This window comes from Syngnathoides biaculeatus, chromosome 11 (genome assembly GCF_019802595.1).
Source record: "Syngnathoides biaculeatus isolate LvHL_M chromosome 11, ASM1980259v1, whole genome shotgun sequence".
NCBI classification, from domain to species: domain Eukaryota; kingdom Metazoa; phylum Chordata; class Actinopteri; order Syngnathiformes; family Syngnathidae; genus Syngnathoides; species Syngnathoides biaculeatus.
This window is the reverse complement of record NC_084650.1, coordinates 25,269,093-25,286,806: the sequence shown is the minus strand read 5'-3', so window position 1 is coordinate 25,286,806 and position 17,714 is coordinate 25,269,093. Positions and strand designations below refer to the sequence as shown.

General features: G+C 41.1%; 2 protein-coding genes across 4 annotated transcripts; both read right to left on the bottom strand.

Moving 5' to 3' along the window:
• Positions 1 to 620: 620 nt before the first annotated feature.
• On the bottom strand, positions 621 to 7,480 carry glod5 (glyoxalase domain containing 5). Its single transcript, XM_061835679.1, is given in 4 exon segments — positions 621 to 749; positions 5,504 to 5,519; positions 5,887 to 5,982; positions 7,455 to 7,480. Coding segments are annotated over 4 exon segments (267 nt in total).
• A 435-nt stretch (positions 7,481 to 7,915) lies between these two features.
• On the bottom strand, positions 7,916 to 17,443 carry rlim (ring finger protein, LIM domain interacting). 3 transcript variants are annotated; one of them, XM_061835381.1, is made up of 4 exons: positions 17,292 to 17,443; positions 15,467 to 15,693; positions 11,265 to 11,369; positions 7,916 to 11,179 (listed from the first exon to the last, which is right to left on the bottom strand). In XM_061835381.1, exons 2-4 carry the CDS (start codon positions 15,633 to 15,635, stop codon positions 9,522 to 9,524), a joined length of 1,932 nt encoding a protein of 643 aa, XP_061691365.1. In that variant the 5' UTR covers positions 15,636 to 15,693; positions 17,292 to 17,443; the 3' UTR covers positions 7,916 to 9,521. The 3 variants fall into 3 exon arrangements, with proteins under 3 accessions (XP_061691365.1, XP_061691364.1, XP_061691366.1); XM_061835380.1 differs by lacking the exon at positions 17,292 to 17,443 and adding an exon at positions 16,707 to 16,981; XM_061835382.1 differs by lacking the exon at positions 17,292 to 17,443 and adding an exon at positions 16,412 to 16,628.
• Between the last annotated feature and the right edge of the window lie 271 nt (positions 17,444 to 17,714).

Genomic DNA, 17,714 nt, shown 5'->3' with positions numbered 1-17,714 from the left:
CTTGGGGTCTTGTTCACAAGTGAGGGGAGAATGGAGCGGGAGACCGGCAGACAGATCGGTGCAGCGTCTGCAGTGATGCGGACTTTGTTTCGGATGCACATTTTTGTCAGACTTCATGGACTTTGTACTGCCATGTCAAATCTACATCCTTAAGAATCAGTCGTGCTGGCCAATCTCATTTAAACTATAAATGCTTTGCAAATGTGCTTTTAAGAAATTAAATTAATCCTCACAAGGGTAGTGCACTGGCTCGCAATAAGATTGGCATTTTCACATACACTGTTTAGTCGGAGTAAAACTGCCAAGTTTGACAAACAAAACACTTTCTGCAGTGAACTGCACACATTAGTACAACTGATAGTCAATTGTATTATTGGCCCCCTGCTCAGTTTTAAAGTTGCATATTTTTCAAAACAGAAAAAAAACAGCAACAAGAGGACCTCATTAAAATTCTCATCATGTTTCTTGGTGATAATTGGACACTTCAATGAGGTTGTCATCTGGATCTCAGAGGTACGATGACGTGATTGTCCCCCATTGCTCCCTCACCTTCATAAATGGCAACAGGAAAAACTACTAACAGAAAAGAATTCTGTATTACAGGTAGACAGACTTTTTTTTTAGTGGTCAGCAAGAGTAGTTAGAGAGGTTTTGTTAATGAGATACAAGTCTGCAGAGCCTGGAGTTGTGTCTCATTACGTAGTTGCTTTGGGCTCAAACTCCTTCCCCAGCTGAGGAAGGTTCAACTTCTGCATTACGGTTTCTCTTAGTTGCGTAACAGAGGTGCCTTGTGTGAGTGAGGAAAAGTAAGAAATTAGTGAATGAGCAGAGCAGCAAAAACAACATCTGACAATTAAATTTTGCCCTCTGGTGGAGGTTTTTCTGAAACTCAGTGAACATTCACATGACAGTGAAGACTGGTAAGCACATCTACCTCACAGTTCTGAGAACCGGGGTTCAAATCCTGGCCTCACCTGTGTGGAGTTTTGGAGGTGCTATCCGTGCCTGTGTGGGTTTTCTGCTTTCCTCCCACATCCCCAAAACATGCTGGGTAAGTTAATTAAAGACTCTAAATTGCCTGTAGATATGAATCTGAGTGTGAATGGTTCTTTGTTTGTATGTGCCCTGCAATTGGCTGGCGACTAGTAATGGATTTACCCTGCCTCTTGCCTAAAGATAGCTGGGATAGGCGCTAGTGAGGATAAGCGGAAAGAAAGATGAACAAAAGTAAATGTAGAGTTCAAACGCAAGAATCGATGGAAACAACAAAAATTGATATATCTGCTTTTGCATCTGAACTCTTCAATACAGAGAGAAGCACTCGTGCTATTATTGCCTCAAAACAATCTGATTCTTGTTTTTCAGTGGAAAAGGGCATTTCTTAAGAGGATCCACTCATTTTCTATAGTTGTTGCCCTTATTAGTACCAACAGTGAGTTTGAGTCGATCCCAACTGACTTTTGCCAAACGGCGGGTACATTCTTGACTGCTAGCCAATCACTTCATTCAGAGTATTCAGTTACAAAGTACATTGTGGCGATGTGGGATAAAGCCAGAGTTAGTTAGTTAGTGCCTTATGACACACATGGGCCACAATTACCGTTTCTGTAATCCTTGTGTTTTTAGGGGAGCAGATGATTGGCCAACCCCAGCACCTGGTATTAACCTAAGCTCCCACCTTAGCAATTCTATTTTCAATTGTAGTTAAAAAAAAAACAAAAAAACTTCTAAATCAGATGAATCAAATCTTAAATGTCAGAATATGAAAAGCAGCACTCGTCTTTACAAACAAGCAAAATTATATTGTTGATCGATTAGATTGAACCGTTGATGTATGGTCAATAACATGCAAAGTTACCCATAGTGGGACAGATAAAGGCTATCGTATATTATGAATATTTATTTAGAATAGTATACTTTTAACCTCATAGGCCCCTGCTCTCTGGCCATATACGTTTCAGACAGCGTCCTCCTGTGTGGCTGTCAGAGGTTGTGTATTCCTTTCTCACTCGGCCTGCTATTTAGAAGTTGAGTCCTCTCCATTATAACAAGTGTACACAATTACCCAAACAGTTATTTTGGTGTTTGGCATGTCACTTGTCATGACAGCTTAGCAATTATGCTAGCATCCCAGTCTTTCTCCCGTTAACTATTTCTTGCCCTCGCTTCATGAAAGCGAAACTTCTCTAAAGTGAAGCTGATTCACTGACATGAAGGCGATGATTAGTGACTTGTGCTGTGTTGACACCGGACAGGAAGTGAACATTTGGATAGATTTGATATAATAATTGATTGATTAACATTTGACAGCTGTGCAGTATTCAGAAAGCACTTTGCACCTCCACTGTAATTCCGTGTCGCAGAGTGATGGAGGGTAATTTTGTAGTGTTATAATGCAAGCTTTTGTTCAGCAAGGCTGAAGTGGCCCTGTTGATTTGATTCTTTTTCCTGTTTATGCTTTTTACAGCTTTTGGTAACAACGTGTCACTTGTTTGTTTGCTTTCGGTTATTAGGTAATGTTTGGGGAATATATAAAAGTTGTTTTGTTGAGCAATTCTCCACTCTGAGGTTTTGTACTACTGCTTAATTTTACTCCATTGGTGTTTGCACTGGTCTTGGGAACGGGACGAGCTGGGGGAACCACATCGAGAAGTCTTAACACGGAACCAAAGGTCATAACACAAGATGAAAGGATTAATTGATAATGTGTGAAAAATATAATTTTTGTTTTTACAGTACTTAAGTGGATATAGCGATATCATTGCAATACCTTGAGAATGTCATGAGGTAAATACTCAGGGTTGGCACAGCGTCATGAAACCTCCTAGCCTATGGCGCTTTGGCTCTGAGCAACACGTGTGAATGTTACCCACAACATTGTGTATTTATGTGGCTAAATCTTTAACCACACTAACCCGGTGCTTGTCACTAGGAACTAAGCTTTAACAATGTGGCCCCAACTAAAACTACCGAGTCATCAATCAGGGGTAGGCTGAATGATTTGAGATAATACTTTTAATTGCAAGTTTTTTGTTTCTAAAAAATTATTGAGATCACTGGCTATGGACATTTCAAAAGTACACTATGGTAATAAAATGCATCCTTCAATTCAGCATCAAGTGGCATCGGGGCTTGTCTTCCTCAATGAGGCGCACACCACAGTTGGGAAAGCCCGCAAGCCTGAATGCTTAGCTAGCAGCTGCTGGACGGCAGATTGAACCATTTTTACGCAGCTTGTGGGGAAACTAAATCAATAACGTTGTTCATACACGGCAAAACGAGCATGTTAAGTTAACCTTTATCAGGAAGGGCTTTTGAGTTTTGACGTAGACGTGGCGAACGTGGGCAAGATTCACTTCTTGTTTCAGGTAGCCAATGGCAGGGTGCCAAAATTGTTGAGTCAAGGCACGTATTTTAAAGTGAACACCCACGTATAAAAATGTGAGTATTCGCCGTTTTTTCTTCCATTGCTCGTTGAAAATCTAGTTCATTTATTCATTTTCCCATACCACTTATGCTCACTAGGGTGTCAACGTGCTGGAACCTGGGCAAGAGGTGCTGTACAACTCTGAACTGGTCTTCAGCCAATCACAGGGCACATACATTCCCACCTACAGACAATTGAGAGGACTCAATTAACCTACCGTGCATGGTTTTGCGACGTGTGAGGACACAGGAGTATCTGGAGAAAACCCAAGCAAGAAACGGGAGAATGTGTAAACTACACACAGGCGAAGACAGATTTGACCCCGGTCCTTAAAACTGTGAGGCAGATGTGGTAACCAGCCAGCTGCTATTCGCTACTTTTGCGCTTGGGCCAATGGAATTACAGTAGAATTTTGCTGCCATCTGGTGGAATCCTGGCATAGCTTTTAGGTTTAAGTGTTAGTAGTTTTTTTTTTTTTTTTTTTTTTTAAGATTTGTTTAAAGTTTTTGACTGCACCTAGTGGAGTCAAAAGTGGAAAAACTACGTTTGTTACTTTAGAGATGCAACTTCTATTAACCTGTACAATCTACTTTGCTGTTATAACAAACTAGTATCTGCAAACATTATTGTATGTAGATGCCAAAACAATTAACATCTTGATAACGTTATGTAAAGTATACTCACACACGTTTATATGCCCAAATGGAAGCCTGTTAACACTAGTAAGGTAATATTAATTATGAGTCTTATGTAAAGGTATTTTTGCTTTGAATAATGAACTACTGAATAGTTGTTTTTATCTAATGTGGGTATGATTGTGTACACACTAGCTGCATTGTATTGCTGCTTTACGATCTTCTCCGTTTTATTATTTTTGTCCCTATTATGTGGCATCTATATGAAATTACAGATCCCTTTTCAAGAAGCCATCAATTATTCACATATTTTTTCTTTTTCTAGTACATAAAAATAAGTATTTTCACAAAGTGAAACATACAAGGTTAGAAATAAGGTGAAGCAAATGTAAGGTAAATTATTTGTGAAACAGTTCAAATACATACAAATTAGGAATATGACTGAAATAGTGGTTAACATCTGGATGAGAGTTCTCTCAGCTCTGGCCTTCCAATGTTGTGTTGTGTTGTGTTCTCCTCATGCTTGGGTAATGCTTTCCTCACATTCCGAAACAGGCATGTTAGGTTTTAATTCAGTTGTTTTCGAACTGTGGGGCACAACCCCTCCAGGGTGGTGGTGGCACCACAGGGCTACCATGAATATTTTTCATTTTAAATTACACTTTGCAGATGGAGCTATGCCTTATGGGGGCACAAGCCATTGCAATCTGTAGGCCAGCCCCAAGCCCGGGAAAATGCAGAGGGCTGCGTCAGGAAGGGCATCTGGTGTAAAACTGTGCCAAACCAAAATTATGTAGTTCATCTAAACAATCCCATAACGGATAACTCATGGCCCATGTAAACAACCTCCGCCCCTGGCACCATTAGCCTGCAGTGCATCGGTGGAAGTTCAGCTACTGTGGATTGAAGATGAAGAGGAGGAGGAAACCGGATTCGTCGGAAGAAGAAGAAGAGAATGCACAGAGCCTACAACTGTGTAGGGAGTTTGAATGTTGGGACTATGAGAGGAAAAGCTCATGAGTTGGTTGACATGACGATAAGGAGAAAGGTTGATATCAGAATCAGATTTAATGGCCCTGTGTGTACAAATACTCAAGGATTTTTTCCTCCAGCAGTCGGCGCTGGAACAACATAGCAACAAGAACAAAGAACAAGAGACATTTCTGTTTATCGGGACGATTCCTTATAAGACGTGCAAGATGTAAAATCTATCTAAATAAAAAGTGTGTTAATGTCAGTGTGCAAATATTGTGCAAAAAGACAGCAGGTGGAAAGGTAGTAAGGATAGAAGTTTAGGAGCAGGGTTAAACTTATTTTACCATGGAGCAGATGGGAAGAGAAATGGAGTAGGGGTTATGCCCCACAGGTAGAATGTGACCGAGGGTTGAAAGAGAAATTCAGGAAGAAACTAGATGAAGTAGTTCTGAGCATCCCAGACAGAGAGCACGTTGTGATTGGTGCAGATTGTAATGGACAAAGTACGGCATCCAGGAAAGGAAGTTTAAGGGACAGATAGTGGCGGACTTTGCAAAAAGGATGGAAATGGCAGTCGTGAATACTTTTTTTCCCCAGAAGAGGCACGAACGTAGGGTGACCTACAAGGAGGTAGAAGCACGCGGGTGGATTATATTTTGTGCAGACGATATAATCTGAAGGAGGTTACTGACTGTAAAGTAGTGGTAGGGGAGAGTGAAGCTCAACAGCATAGGATGGTGGTGTGTAGAATGACTGTGGTGGTGGGGAGGAAGATTAAGACAAAGGTAGAGCAGAGAACAATGCGGTGGAAGCTGACAAACGAGGAATGTTGTACAGCCTTTCGTAAAGAGGTTAGACAGGCTCAATGGACAGGAGGACCTCCCGGACACTGGACTATTACAGCCAAGGTACTTGATGTGTCTTCTAGAAGGAAAGAGAAGGCGACTTGGTGGTGGAACCCCAAAATACAGGGAGTCATACAAGGAAAGAGATTAGCGAAGAAGAAGTGGGATACTGAGAGGACTGAGGAGAGGCGAAAGGAGTACATCGAGATGCGACGTAGGGCAAAGGGAGAGGTGGCAAAGGCTAAACAAGAGGCATATGAAGACATGTACACTAGGTTGGACACGAAAGAAGGAGAAAAGGATCTCTACAGGTTGGCCAGACAAAGGGATAGAGATGGGAAAGATGTGCAACAGGTAAGGGTGATTAAGGATAGAGATGGAAATGTGTTGAGTGGTGCCAGTAGTGTGCTAAATAGATGGAAAGAATACTTTGAGGTTGATGATGTAATGGATAGGCTGACAGATGAGGTTAGGCTGGAATCCCCTTGGACCATGATGTTCGCAGATGATATTGTGATCTGCAGTGAAAGCAAGAAGCAGGTGGAGGAACAATTAGAAAGATGGAGGTACGCATTGGAAAGGAGAGGAATGAAGATTAGCCGAAGTAAAACAGAATATATGTGCGTGAATGAGAAAAGTGGAGGGGGAAGAGTGAGGCTACAGGGAGAAGAGATAGCGAGGGTGGACGACTTCAAATACTTGGGGTCAACAATCCAGAGCAATTGTGTGTGGTAAGGAAGAGATGAAAAAGGTCCAACCAGGTTGGAACAGCTGGCGGAAGGTGTCTTATCTGACAGAAGAGTCTCTGCTAGGATGAAGGGCAAAGTTTCTACGACAGTGTGGATGCCAGCCATGACGTAATGATTAGAAACTCTGGCACTGAAAAGACAACAGGTGGCAGAGATAAAGATGTTGAGGTTCTCTATAGGAGTGAGCATGTTGGATAGGAATTAGAAATGAGCTAATTAGAGGGATAAGTTGGATGTTTAGGAGACAAGGTCAGAGAGAGCAGACTCTGATGGTTCAGACATCTCAAGAGGCAAGAGAGTGAGTATATTGGTAGAAGGCTGCTGAGGATGGAGCTGCCAGGCAAAAGAGAGGAAGATGAGGGAGTTCATTTTACTACCGAGCACACAATCCCAGACCAGCTACTGACGCGTTAAATAAAATGAAGTTAAATATTAGCAGGAAAAAATATATATTTTTTTTGATTGGCTTGATAAACTCACGAGTGAACATTTTGAACTGTAAAAGTGACCATTTCAGTGATTATTACAAGCTAAGCCTTTGTGTATTCCTAGGAAAAAAAAAACGTAATAATATAATTCCTAAATCTCCAAATTATGTTCGGCAAAAAAAAAAAAAAAAAAAGTTTGTGAACCACTGGGTTAATAACTAAATTGTATCTTGGTGTGAATAGTTGGCCATGGCAACCCTGTTCCCTGCCTCTCACCAAGTCATCTGAGATGGGCTCCCGCTGACCTGCAAGAAAATGAATGGCTGGATAAAACCATTTAACTTGGAAGTGGGATACCAGAAGGGTCCCAACCAAAACTGCCGATGAAGCTGTACCAGTTCACCTCCAGAGCAATGCTCATGTGCACATGAGCAAGGCACTGGACTTGTGCATGCCTCAAGATTCCACTATTTGAATGTCTCATGACGAAGGTTAAATTGAAATTCCCCTTTCTAATTTTCAACAACCGCGTTTAGAAAATCATTGTTGCATGCTTTCAAAAACTCACAGAATTGATCTCTACAATAGATTAGTAGCATAACTTGTTTAATTCAGCAGTTGACAAGGCCAAACATGGCCCAAAAGGTTTACATAGATTGGAGAGTCTGTGGAATTCAACAATGAGAAAATGCTGCATTCAGTTTCATCGCCTGCGAAACAAAGTGTTGTAACAAAGGCAAAGACATGATGCATGAGAATGATAATCCCCCCACCCCCCTTCCATGTCGACTGTGCCCTGGTTCATCAAGTGCTATAAAAACTGACATCCTCAAAAATAGGAATTTACTTAAAGACATTTAATAATGCAAAACATCTTTATTAAGGATTTCAGCCATTGACAGATTTAATACCATACATTAATATTGTTTTCTGTTTTGTCTTTTGCATGGGATGTAATGAACATCTGTGGCTGAACAACTTAAAAAGCCTAACAGGATCTGATCAAGACTGACGCACGATGATGGGATCCTTTTCAAAATTGGCCAATTTCAGACAGAAAACTTTGGACTTAGATGGAAATTAAGCTTTGTAAGTTATCCCATTTTGAACTGAAAAGGTGACGCTACATTTAATTTAGCTTAGCAAATCATCTGTAGTTGTAAGTTTGTAAGTAAATCAATTGAATAATTGTGGGGTGCAATTGCCCAGTATTTCTAAAATCCAGGAAACGTTTAAGCGTAAACCAGGTATATTAAGATTTTTAGTCAAGGCAAAGTGGGGAAATTAACTGTCAACAGTATTATTTCAGATATATACAACCAATATTGCGGCATCCCAAATAACTGGTATCGCTAAAAGTCAAACTTTTGTTTGATGGCAATATATATCCAAATCCAAAAGTTGACTTGCATTTCTTAATCTAACTTGTGTTCCATGTTCTTTTTCAATTATAAAACTTTATTACACCTGTACATTATGCCATTGCAAACATGGCAGTGTATACATGAAATGGCAAACCAACAAGCTCCTCATTTGGCCATATCAATAACTAAATAAAAATCAGTTGTATAATTATCCCAACTATGTTTATATGTAAATTAAGGGTTGCCCTGGTAGACAGTAACACGGGCCAATAAACCCTTAATCTTATGATTTACAATGCAAAATTAAAACCATTGATACAAAGGATGACTCCAAAAGTATTTATACAAGCTTATTTACAGCTAATACTTTGACCAGGAATAAGTGAACTGTACCACTACACACCTTATGGCATGTAAGGCATTGTTTAGGTGCTTTAACAAATAAAAAAAAAAAGGGTGCAGATTTGAGCTGCTCAAACTGCCTGCAGGTGCACAGCTTTTATAAACAGATTGTTTTCTTGAGAATAGTGGCTCTCTTTCACACACAACTCGAGACAGTGCAAAAAAAAAAAAAAAAAAAAAAAAAAAAAAAATCACATAAAGGGTTAATTTAGACAGCATGCATGGTGTGAGACCAACTTAGGACCGGTGGGCAGTGGGACTTTAGTAGTTGAGTGTATTGACTGACTGTTTCAGGGCTCCAAATGAAGGTTGCGGTAATCAGCCATTTTCAATACACACTAATTGTCTCCACCTTACAACAACATATTTGTTGTACCTGGTCTTTCGTCAAGATTGCACCTAAGCCTTAAAACCAGGAAAGAGACAAAGTAGACGCTCTGTTCAAAAGAAAATGCACACACATGATAACCAACAATGTTCCACCGGGTATATCATAAAACCAGAATACCAAACAGCAACCGTAACCTCCATCACTGCCACCGTGGCGCAACCCAAATCAATCTGGTGATTGGAAAAAAAAACTTGCTATTGGCTTGGATGGGATATATTTCAACAAACTTTTCTCTTTAAAATTATTCATGAATTTGGGTTATTACATCACTAAAGAGTAGCCAAAGAGGTTTGTTGTGGACTACACTACACGACACTCTCTCTATTGGTAGACACCAGAACGGCCCTGCGACAGATTGGGCAGGTGGAGTTTTCTGATAGCCAGCGATCAATGCAATGCACATGATACTCATGGGAGCAAGGAAGCTTCCGGAGCTTGTTTCCTTCTGCATACTCTGTTATACAAACACTGCAAGTCTTCAAGGCGTCACTTTCTCCAAAGTTGCGCATGGCAAGGTTGTCAATCTGTTCTTTGGTCAGCCCTTGGGGTTGGTCCTCGTCTTCATCATTTAATAGGAAGAAGTGAGCCAGTCGGAGGAGGGGCAATGACCTTGGCTCTTCAAGGCTGACAGGGGCTCTGGGTCTAGCCCTGCCACCAGGGGCTGGCGGGGCAGTGGCAAGTCCTTCATCGACAGCAGGCTCAACTGTCCTTGCACTCTCTCCCGTAGGCACAGGTGGTTCATCAACAACAGGTTCAGTAAGAGTGGGGGCATCTAGGTTACTGGTGTTTTCAGCCAAATCCACAGATGCACTGGCTGCACGGTTGGAATCGGAAGAATCTGAGTCCGAATCCATGAGGTAGCCGAGCTCACCGAAGCCGGTCATGATCTGTCGAATCATAGACTGGAGAGCCATTGAGGTCGCCTCTCCCAAACTTGCATCCGATATTCTACGGATAGGGATACGGATTGTACTGACATAGGTCCGGACACCAGCACGCTCAGAGCGTGAGAAAGTCCTGCGAAATCCACCACGCTCACTTTCATAAAGAAATGTGTTGTTTGAGTTCTGTGACCGCGAACGTGTACGGCTGGCAATGCTGTCCCTTTGGCGATATTCACCCGGACGCACCCGACGCACCTGAAGATCAAGCATTATAGTAGGTGGCCTTCGTCCAGCTGCACCACCTTCAATTCCACTTTCCCCTTCATGAGAAACAGCGCTTTGGGTCTCTGGAGTTTGTTCCGTTTCAATCCTGGGCTGCTGAATATCACCCTCTGCAGCACTTTGTCTGGAAAGCACATGCTGTCGAGTCCGAGAACTACCCTCCACTTGAGGCACATGTGGAGCGCTGGTATCAGTGCTGGGTCCTTGAGATGTATGAGCAAACCGAGGATTAGGCAGTTCTTCCATCTGATCTGAACGGAGGGGGGAACGGCTCCGGGCTGCACGAGCCCTGGTTCTGCATGGTTCAGAACTGCGGCTCCGAGCTCTCCTACGTCCTCTACGTAGAGACAGAGAAAGTGTAGGTTGAACTGAGACAACAACTGGTGAGCTGGAGGGGTCTCCATGTGTCTCATTGGAAACAGTCTCTTCCCGTTCAGGTTCAGGCTCTGGCTCTGGCTCTACTATGACAGCCATTTGCTCAACTACTCGTTCTTCTACCACTCCTGTCTCCATGAGAACGGGTGGTTCAGGTATTCCATTTTCTGCTTGAGACTCTGGAGGCTGCTGTTCTCCTTCAGCAGCTGCCTGCTGCTCAGCTAAGTTGCGATTAACGCTGATTTCCAGGCTGAAGCGAAAGTCCCCACTGTTTGGGTTGGTCTGACTTACTGCCCTCCATGACTGGTTTCCCCGATGACCAGTTCTGGTTGTGTTGCCTGTGCGCCTCACCGTGTTGAGCCATTCTAGGAGACTATCACCATTAGCAGGATCTTCTGAGGTTTCAGGTTGTTCTATAATTGCTAAAGATGTGTCAAAGGGTTTGAAAATGTGTCAATATTGTCAAAAATGGATTGAAATGGAATGCAAAGGAAATGTCAAACTTACCAGCAGGATCCTCTACATTTTCTGTACTTGGTGTGTTAGTCTGCTGCTCTGCATCATTTTTGATATTCTGAAGTCTACTGAACAGCTCATCCTCAGTTGCCTCTCCTAAAAAAAAATAATCAAAAACATAACAAAAGCATGTTATAAAAAAGAAGAAAAACGAGCTGTGTCACCTTGTAATTCCTTTTTTAATGTCATTTTGTGTCAAGTTCATTATAACTGCTTTTCAGGCACTAACATGCCCACCATTTTGGATTAAAAAAAAAATGATCTGGAAGAAGTCCATCATAAAACAGAAACCTTTTAGTACCCTCAAGAACAACTACAGTGAACATACATCTGGATTGTATTGTACTGTATTTTACAGTTTGTTATTTTTGGTCTCTCAACGTTTCAATGGGTCTTACAACCTAATAAATGCTCAGGACACAGGAGTTCAAATCCATCCCAAAGTCCATACAGTATACAGTGGACACCCGCATACTTACGGTTCAGCACCCACAGATTTACTTATTTGCAGTTTTTTGCACCCCCCCCCCCATTTTTTGGGAGGGGGTGTCCAATCCCCAAAAAGCCTTTTGTTTTACTTATTAAAAAAAAATTATATATATATATATATATATTATATATATATATATATATATATATATATGTGTGTGTGTGTGTGTGTGTGTGTGTGTGTGTGTGTGTGTATTCCCCCCCCCCCAATGCAGTTGTAATGGCCATCAATTATAAATCCTTTCAGCACTCAGTCCTATCCACCATGAATATCCGGGCTCCACTGCATTTAAAAAAATACTAATCATAATACTGAGCCATAGAACTCTTTGGTTTCCCTGAAAAACAGCAACAGGACAATGCTTAAGACCTCTAGACTTACCAGGGCATGCCACTGTCCAGTCAATGCCCTCTCCTCGCAGGATGATCCACTAAAGGATGCTCCAAACTTACACTCCCCCTCCCACTGTCCTGGGACACAAACGGATTGGGGTCTTCAGTAGAGCGTGAAAGTTGTGGCAATTTCATCATAGTGTGAAAACCAGGCTTCCTGAGCATAATGCTCACCATTGCATTTTCCAGTACAGGCAAAACTAAGATTTCAACTAACTGTGGAGAGATTTTTTTCTTTCTTTCTAATCACGACATCGCTAATATTAGATGAAGTGACAGACGTAAGCAACTTTCAGAGTGGAAAAACTACCTGAGGTCCACTGTAAAGACCCCTTCATACCCGCTTGTGTGGCGACTGCACTGACATCACTGGGGCTCTCCCGTGCGTAGTTTGCCTTTATATTCCGTCGCAACCCATGCGTGTAGTTTTTAAAATGTGTTGCATTTCTTCTCCAAGTCAAGGGTGTTGCCATGCTTGATATTGGCTAGGATGCAATAGGGTGGAATTTACTCAGCACTTTTTTGGTCATTTCTGGAGGCCGTTTTTACTTTCCTTCCCATAACAAGGAACAAAACAAAAATAGCAGCCATGGAAGAGTGTCTTCTTGAACAAATGGACCTAAATGACCAGATATGTTTAATTATGCTCCAAAATTGATAGATAAGGCAGCAGCGTAGGTGTTATGCGGACCCAGGCGTAAGGGTGTGAGGGGCCAATCACAAGAGATTAGCTCCCTCTTTCTAGCTGCTAGCTTTCCCGCATAGCAACTTTTTTTGACGTATGCATGACAAGCTACGCACAAGCTACATAGAGGTGATGTGCGAGGGCAATCAGTAGGTAACGTAATGCAATTGGGCATTGTCAGCCGCAGGAGTGTAACTATGATCACGACAATCTCCACAAATAATCTTCTGAAAAGAATAAGAGATTTCTTGTGTAAAGGATAGCAGGTGCCATAGTCTTTTTTTTTATATATTTGGACAGAAAAAGCTGCAGCTCAATACTGTCAGGAATTTAAAATTCATGTTCACACAAAGATTTTGATGATTCACCTAACAATCAATTAATCAACCTGTGTGTTAAAATCAGACAGAATGCCTGAATTATTGAAGGGGCTTGGGAGGGACATCTTTTATAGGGATTAAAGACTAACAGATAGAAAACAAACTGTTTCAAAATGTAAAAACTCATACGAGGAAAAGGTATAACAGTACACCGATACTTAGCAGGACACGTTAATACTTAATTTCTGAGGCTGGATTTACAAGAGCCACATTCTGATTTAGTGCTTGAATATTTCCCTATTTACAATATTGTCCGATAGGCTTTTACATATTTTAAATCAAAAACAACAACCTTAACTTGTATTCAGACATGGACTAAATGTACACGAATGCCAACAAAAATAAATGAATACATATTAAACATTCAACAGTTTTGTTGTTTTGGGATTTACCGTCCCCACTGATTAAGTGGAAGTAACATCTGCAATGGGCAATATTGTCAAAAACGAGGAAAGTCATGTTTTAATGTGTGTAATTATTTTATGTGTATTTAGTTTTACAGTTAAACAGCTAAGCAAAAAACATTCACTCCTCCTGCTTGCTACTATGGTAGCACCTTAGCAACCTGTTGTTGGGATCATGTGGGCTCTGCATGCCATGCAGGCGCTGCTGTATAAAAGTGCTGGGGCGGCACATGTAATGGACTGCTGGTATAGGAGTGGTAAGAATACATTTTTTTCCAAATCAAATTCTAGCCTCGTTTTATTTGCTGATATCTGACAATTTTCAAAGGTTAGATCTGGACACCGCTAATTTAAATGCAGCACAGGTTGCCATAGGGTCAGTGATCAGGTCAATGCTTACACCAGTGTAAAGAGACGCCTCTGCTGAAATTCTTTCTTTAAAAGTCATCCAAATGGGACTTTCATAGGGTGGCAGGGACTATGTGTGTGTGTGTGTGTGTGTGGGGGGGGTGTTACTTATACTGCACTCGAGCATCAACAATATTATATATATATATTAAAAAAATATCAACAATGAAAAATCTGATACGGTGTTGTATATTTAGTAATGTAATTAATCAGAATTAGAAAGCCTGATTAATCTGATTGAAAAAAATACATCCCTATGAAGTATTCAACAAAATTTCTCGTCCTAACTAAGAGTTGTTGTATGAATTGATGAAGCCTGCTCAAATAAGAACCAAAAGTTCTTCTAAACCAGAAGATTTCAGCTGCGATCGATTCAGTGCCCTGAGAATTTACAGCATGTTTTTGTGTGTTGGTCCATTCCAAGTTATTTGACCTAAGCATTTAGTTTTGTTTTGTTTGTTATCATGATGTATTAGTTAAGAACTGTGAGATGTTCATGAAACATCCTGTTTGTGGACTTTTTGCACTGGCAATTTGGAAAGTTCTGTTCTTGAATAAAGGGAAGGAAAGTTACCAAAAAAAAAAAGAAAATCTGATACATCAATTAAAAAAAAAAAAGAAAAAGAATAATTAGCTATATCCTTTTTTCAGTTGAGGTTGCTCAGGTATTTAGTCAGTAATTGTGGTTCGGGGGTTAAATTACGTGTTAAAATGTGAACAACCATAATTTGATGACGCCATGCCAACATGGTGGATATCCAAGGTGTCAATGTATGACGCAATCACATCGGCATATATCAAATATATATCTGGCTTATAAACCACCTTTTTTGCTGGTAAAGGGGAAAATAAATCTGAAATCCATCACATAAACAACAGAGTACAAAGAGGTGCCTAAACCAGCGTAGTATTTATCGGCGAGAATATGGAATAAACGTGATGGAGGTGTCAGTCTACATTTACAACTTAATCTCAAATTAGAATATTGGGAAAACTTTTCAGAGGGGAAAATCACACCCAATTATGAAATTAAAATGCTTTTCGTTCTTTTGTAATATTTTAATTTCTAGCTGTTGAATTTTGAGTTCTTTTTTTGTAAGCTATAATCAAAATTGTATATCATGAATTGTCCTAAAATATTTCAATCCAAGTGTGTGTTGAATAATGAATAATGAGATTTAGTTTTTGTATTGTCTACTTAGGCAAGAATTTGACACACTTTTAATGTTGAATTGACAGAATCCATCCATTCATTTTTTGAGCCAATAATCCTCACAAGGGTCACAGGAGTGCTGGTGCCTATCCCAGCTATTTGCAGCAGGACTAGTCCCAACGCCTGGACTGGTCCCTCGCCAATCGCAAGGCACATATAAACAAACCATTCACACAGAATGTTCAGCGAAAACAACTACCCACAAAAGTGAAGGTTATTACCCGGGGTGCCCAAAAGGTTGTTGTCCCTCATAAGACGATAGTCGTCATCACTCAGATTGTTGACAAATTGGTAGAAGGCTTCTTCTCTGTCAAGACGATCCAGCTGCCTCCGACGCTGGGACTCCAGCTGGTCACTGCCACTCTGCTCTGAACTGTCAGACCCTTCCATTGGTTCAGAAGGGGAAGAGCTTGGGAAATATTCTCCAGTCTCCAGCAAGATGTAATTGCTGCATCATACACAGAAATGTACATTACATAAATGGCGATACAATTGCTAATGTAATAGTGTCGTGATTATATGATACAATCACGGCAACAAGAGGAGACGAGTATTGTCAATCAAAAGACAATTTTGGTCTGGTGATTAGAAAACATGGCATCCTGACAGAAAACGTCTGATTCAGGCATTTTAAAAACAGTTTTAAGATTGCATAGATCGTATTTCATCTCCCTATTTGTAGCGGTGCCCAAGTGTATTCGCTTTTACCTACTTCATACTTAGGATTAACATTTCAATTTGCTCAAATTATAAGGTGGCAACTACGACGCCGGTCGCAAAACTCGGATTGTAACGTACGTTCTTAACTGACAATTTCTTCAATGTAATATATTAGATTATATGGGGGGAAAGTCACATTACAGAAAGTAAGCGTGCCTTGAAAGGCAATGGATACAAACAAAATGGCATCAGACATCTTAGTTACCGTACATGTAGCTAGCCACAAGAGCTGAACACGATCGCTATAATTCTCTACCAGGAACAAGTGGTGCAAATAACTTGGATTAGAAACGTTTGATGTACAATTAACATTAATACATTGAATTTGTAACGTGTCGTTATGGCTACGAGTCGGAGTCGCCAAAACAAATGGCTACAGGAGCTAAGCTGCTTCAATGCTACATAGCGGAGTAGCAGCTGGCTACGTAAACCTCGAGCGGGCCTACCAATTAACGCTACGATAGCGTTTAACTTCTCATAAATCGCAAATTTCGCGTGCTTGGCACATGGTCGACAGCAATGTCAATCCAGATGACAAAGTTCCAGGTTGTTTAAAAGCGGTACACGTGTGTTACAGATCCATAAAATGTAGTGTCATCGATAGCTGCTGTCGAGCTAACACAGCGGACGGCAGCTAGCAATGACGTTTTGAACCAGCACAAACTGGACCAAATTAGTTCGCAGAAGATAACACAATGAGGAAACACGAAACGGCTCTTAAAAAGGTCACCAGTACATTACCTGTTCGGTGATGAGGGTAATTAAATGATCGCGGGGCCCGGTTCTTCTCCAATAACCTTTAAAAACGATTGCCTATAACGTTCCGTGTAGTTTCAGGAGTCCATTTTGTTTCTTTTGGGAAAGGTACAACTGTCTACCGACTTCCGCAAGTCGGCGAGTATGTTTTCCCCGAGTTTTGCCTCGCAGGTATACCTAGCGATTTAAACACGGCCATTCCAGTGTGTCAACGCTTAAACCAATTGCGAGACGAGCTGCCTTCAATATTTCTCGGGGCATTACATATTTTTCATACTGTATATCACAGGAAGCGAGTTATAGATACGCTAGCAACTTACATAGCGCCATGTTGGTAAGGGCATCTTTCCCATCGAAGGCAAATATTTACAGTACATTGAAAACGACATAACTTGATGATTTCTCAGCCATTTTCATGACGTTTTTATTGGTTGCTGTTATTATTTCAACGTCAAAGTATGTGCTTTTAACCCTTGGTGAGGCATTTTCTCCTATCATTTGTCATATAAAATTATTATAAATGCGGGTAATCATGGTTTTGAAATCCCGCCATTGGAATTTTTAACTTACCTTTTTAAATATTACAGTATTTTAGTTTTGGATTACAACTTCCAAACTTCCATATGCGGGTTTTAAAAATAAATTGCCAAATTTATTTCCTATGGCACTTGATGGGCGGCATGGTGGGCTCAGCTGCGAAGCGTTGCCCTCACACTTCTGAGGATCCGGGTTCAATCCCGGGAGTTAATTGCATGTTCTCCCCGTGCCTGCGTGGGTTTCCTCCGGGCACTCCAGTTTCCTCCCACATCCCAAAACACGCAACATTAATTGGACACTCTAATTTGCCCCTAGGTGTGATTGTGAGTGCAGCTGTTGGTCTCGATGTGCTCTGCGATTGGCTGGCAACCAGTTCAGGGTGTACCCCGCCTCCTGGCCGTTGACAGCTGGCATAGGCTCCAGCACTCCCCCGCGGCGCTTGTGAGGATAAGCGGC

Coding starts and splice junctions, on each gene's coding strand:
- rlim (XM_061835381.1), bottom strand. CDS start 15,635: ATGGAAGGGTCTGACAGTTCAGAGCAGAGTGGCAGTGACCAGCTGGAG. Junction 11,370..15,466: donor CAACCTTTTGGGCACCCCGG/GTAATAACCTTC, acceptor ATTTTTTTTTAG/GAGAGGCAACTGAGGATGAG. Junction 11,180..11,264: donor AAATGTAGAGGATCCTGCTG/GTAAGTTTGACA, acceptor ACACATCTTTAG/CAATTATAGAACAACCTGAA.